Source organism: Amblyomma mixtum, chromosome 3 (genome assembly GCF_055824585.1).
Source record: "Amblyomma mixtum isolate Tamu chromosome 3, ASM5582458v1, whole genome shotgun sequence".
Taxonomy (NCBI): Eukaryota; Metazoa; Arthropoda; class Arachnida; order Ixodida; family Ixodidae; genus Amblyomma; species Amblyomma mixtum.
This window is the reverse complement of record NC_143014.1, coordinates 394127758-394129767: the sequence shown is the minus strand read 5'-3', so window position 1 is coordinate 394129767 and position 2010 is coordinate 394127758. Positions and strand designations below refer to the sequence as shown.

Genomic DNA, 2010 nt, shown 5'->3' with positions numbered 1-2010 from the left:
GAACCGCAGCCCGCTGCACAATAAAGTTATACTGCAGGTTATACTACAATAAAAGTCACGGCATTTCAGCTTGCAAAGCGTGGAGCGTGAGCGACAGACGTTGCCGCAGCCAGAGTCGCTCATATGGGTGAACTAGATTTTGCAGTGCAGGCGCGCCGCCAGTAGTATTGTTACGGACTAGAAGACGTCGAAAGGGGCAATGGCCCGCCAGCCATTAAGCTACGTCATTCCCATCTCTCATGTGGTGCTATTGTTCGGCTTTTCTCCGCGTAATAATGTGGTGTACTGATAGCGCATGCGCATGTTTTAAACACTGCATTTTCATGTATCGCTACTTATCAGCCACGCAAGCAGTCGTCGGCAGATCACATGTCCATCGGCCTATAAAAAGGCACTGTATCAATAAACTTTGTTCAGTTCCAGCCTGGCGTCCGTCTGATACACAACAGTTGGCGACGAGGCCGCGCCGGCGATGGCCGTCGGCAGGATCGGCGAGTATCGTCTCGGCACGAACGCGTCATGGGACGAATACGTCGAGCGCCTGGAAATGTTCTGCGAAGCGAACCAGATAACGAAAGAAGAGCAGAAAAGAGCAGTCCTGTTGAGCAGCTGCGGCGCAGAAGTGTACGGGCTCATCGTAACTTTGGTGAAGCCAGAAAGACCGACAGGAGCAACCTACGAAGAAATCAAGACTGCCGTTCGCAAGCACCTGCATCCAAAGCCTTCGGAGCTGTATGCAAGGTTTTTGTTCTACAGACGAAACCAGGCTGCCGAGGAATCGGTTGCGGACTACGTCACGGCGCTTCGGAAGCTAGCCGAAGACTGCGGTTTTGGCAGCGCCCAGCTCCCGTTGGACGTCATGATGCGGGATCGTTTCGTATGCGGACTCCGGAACGAAGGGGTTCAACAGCGACTTCTCGCAGAACACAGCTTTACGTTTAAGGTTGCGTATGACTTGGCCACAACTGCAGAAGCAACCGCTAAGCAACAGCGAGACATACGCAAGCACGGTCGATACGAGACGTACTGCCAGGACATGGTACAAGCAACCCGTGCGAAGCAAGATACCCCAGCGGAGAGGTCCAGCTGTTACCGGTGCAACGGTTAGCACGCTCTACATTTGTGCCGTTTTAGAAAGGCGACATGCTTCAACTGCAAAAGGGTTGGACATATAGCTAAGGCATGTCGGTCGAAAGACGATAGTAGAACTGCTCGGAAGACAGCGTATAAGCAAAAGAAGAAAGGAGATGAGAGCAAGGGCGTGTACGAAATGAGTGCGTTGTTTTCCCTGTGCGAAGTGAATGAGCAAGAACAGAAGTTCATGGTTCAAGTAGTGATTGAAGGGCAAGACGTTCCGATGGAGGTTGATTCTGGCGCATCGTGCTCAATTGTGAGTGAAGATACGTTCAGGGTTATTGAAAGGAATCACGGTAAAATACCACTGCAAGATTCTGGAACAACTATCGTAACCTGGTCAAAGGAGGCGTTACCCGTGCTGGGTCAAGCAAGTGTCTTGGTGGAATTCAAAGGCAGGAAGGCAAAGCTACCTTTGCTCGTAGTACAGAAGCAAGGCAACAGCCTGATTGGGCGAAACTGGTTTAACCCGTTAGGTATTGGCTTGCGGGGAATACAGCAAGTAAACGTGGAGGACGTGCCTTCACGATTTCCCGAGGTGTTTCGCAGGGACCTTCCTGGCTTCAACGGACCGCCAGTTCACATCGAACTGAAAGATGACGCCCAACCGGTGTTCCTCAAAAGTCGACCAGTTCCACTGGCCCTCAAGGACGACGTGGCCAACTAAGTGGACCGCTTGGTGCAACAAGGTGTATGGGAGCCCGTCACTACTCCAACTGGGCAACACCACTGGTAGTGGTAAGAAAAAAAGATGGAACTTTACGTCTTTGCGGTGACTATCGCAGTACCGTAAACAAAGCTATTAAGAGCAGTGGATACCCCTTGCCCACTACAGCTGAAATGCTCACAGCTCTAAGTTCAAGCAAGTTTTTTACC

At 51.3% G+C, this 2010-nt stretch overlaps 1 protein-coding gene across 1 annotated transcript; it reads left to right on the top strand.

Annotated features, from left to right (window-relative positions):
* The first annotated feature begins 472 nt into the window (after positions 1-472).
* LOC149357221 (uncharacterized) lies at positions 473-1727 on the top strand. The gene is made up of 2 exons (XM_089577900.1): positions 473-1103; positions 1684-1727. Exons 1-2 carry the CDS (start codon positions 473-475, stop codon positions 1725-1727), a joined length of 675 nt encoding a protein of 224 aa, XP_089434026.1.
* Positions 1728-2010: the final 283 nt, after the last annotated feature.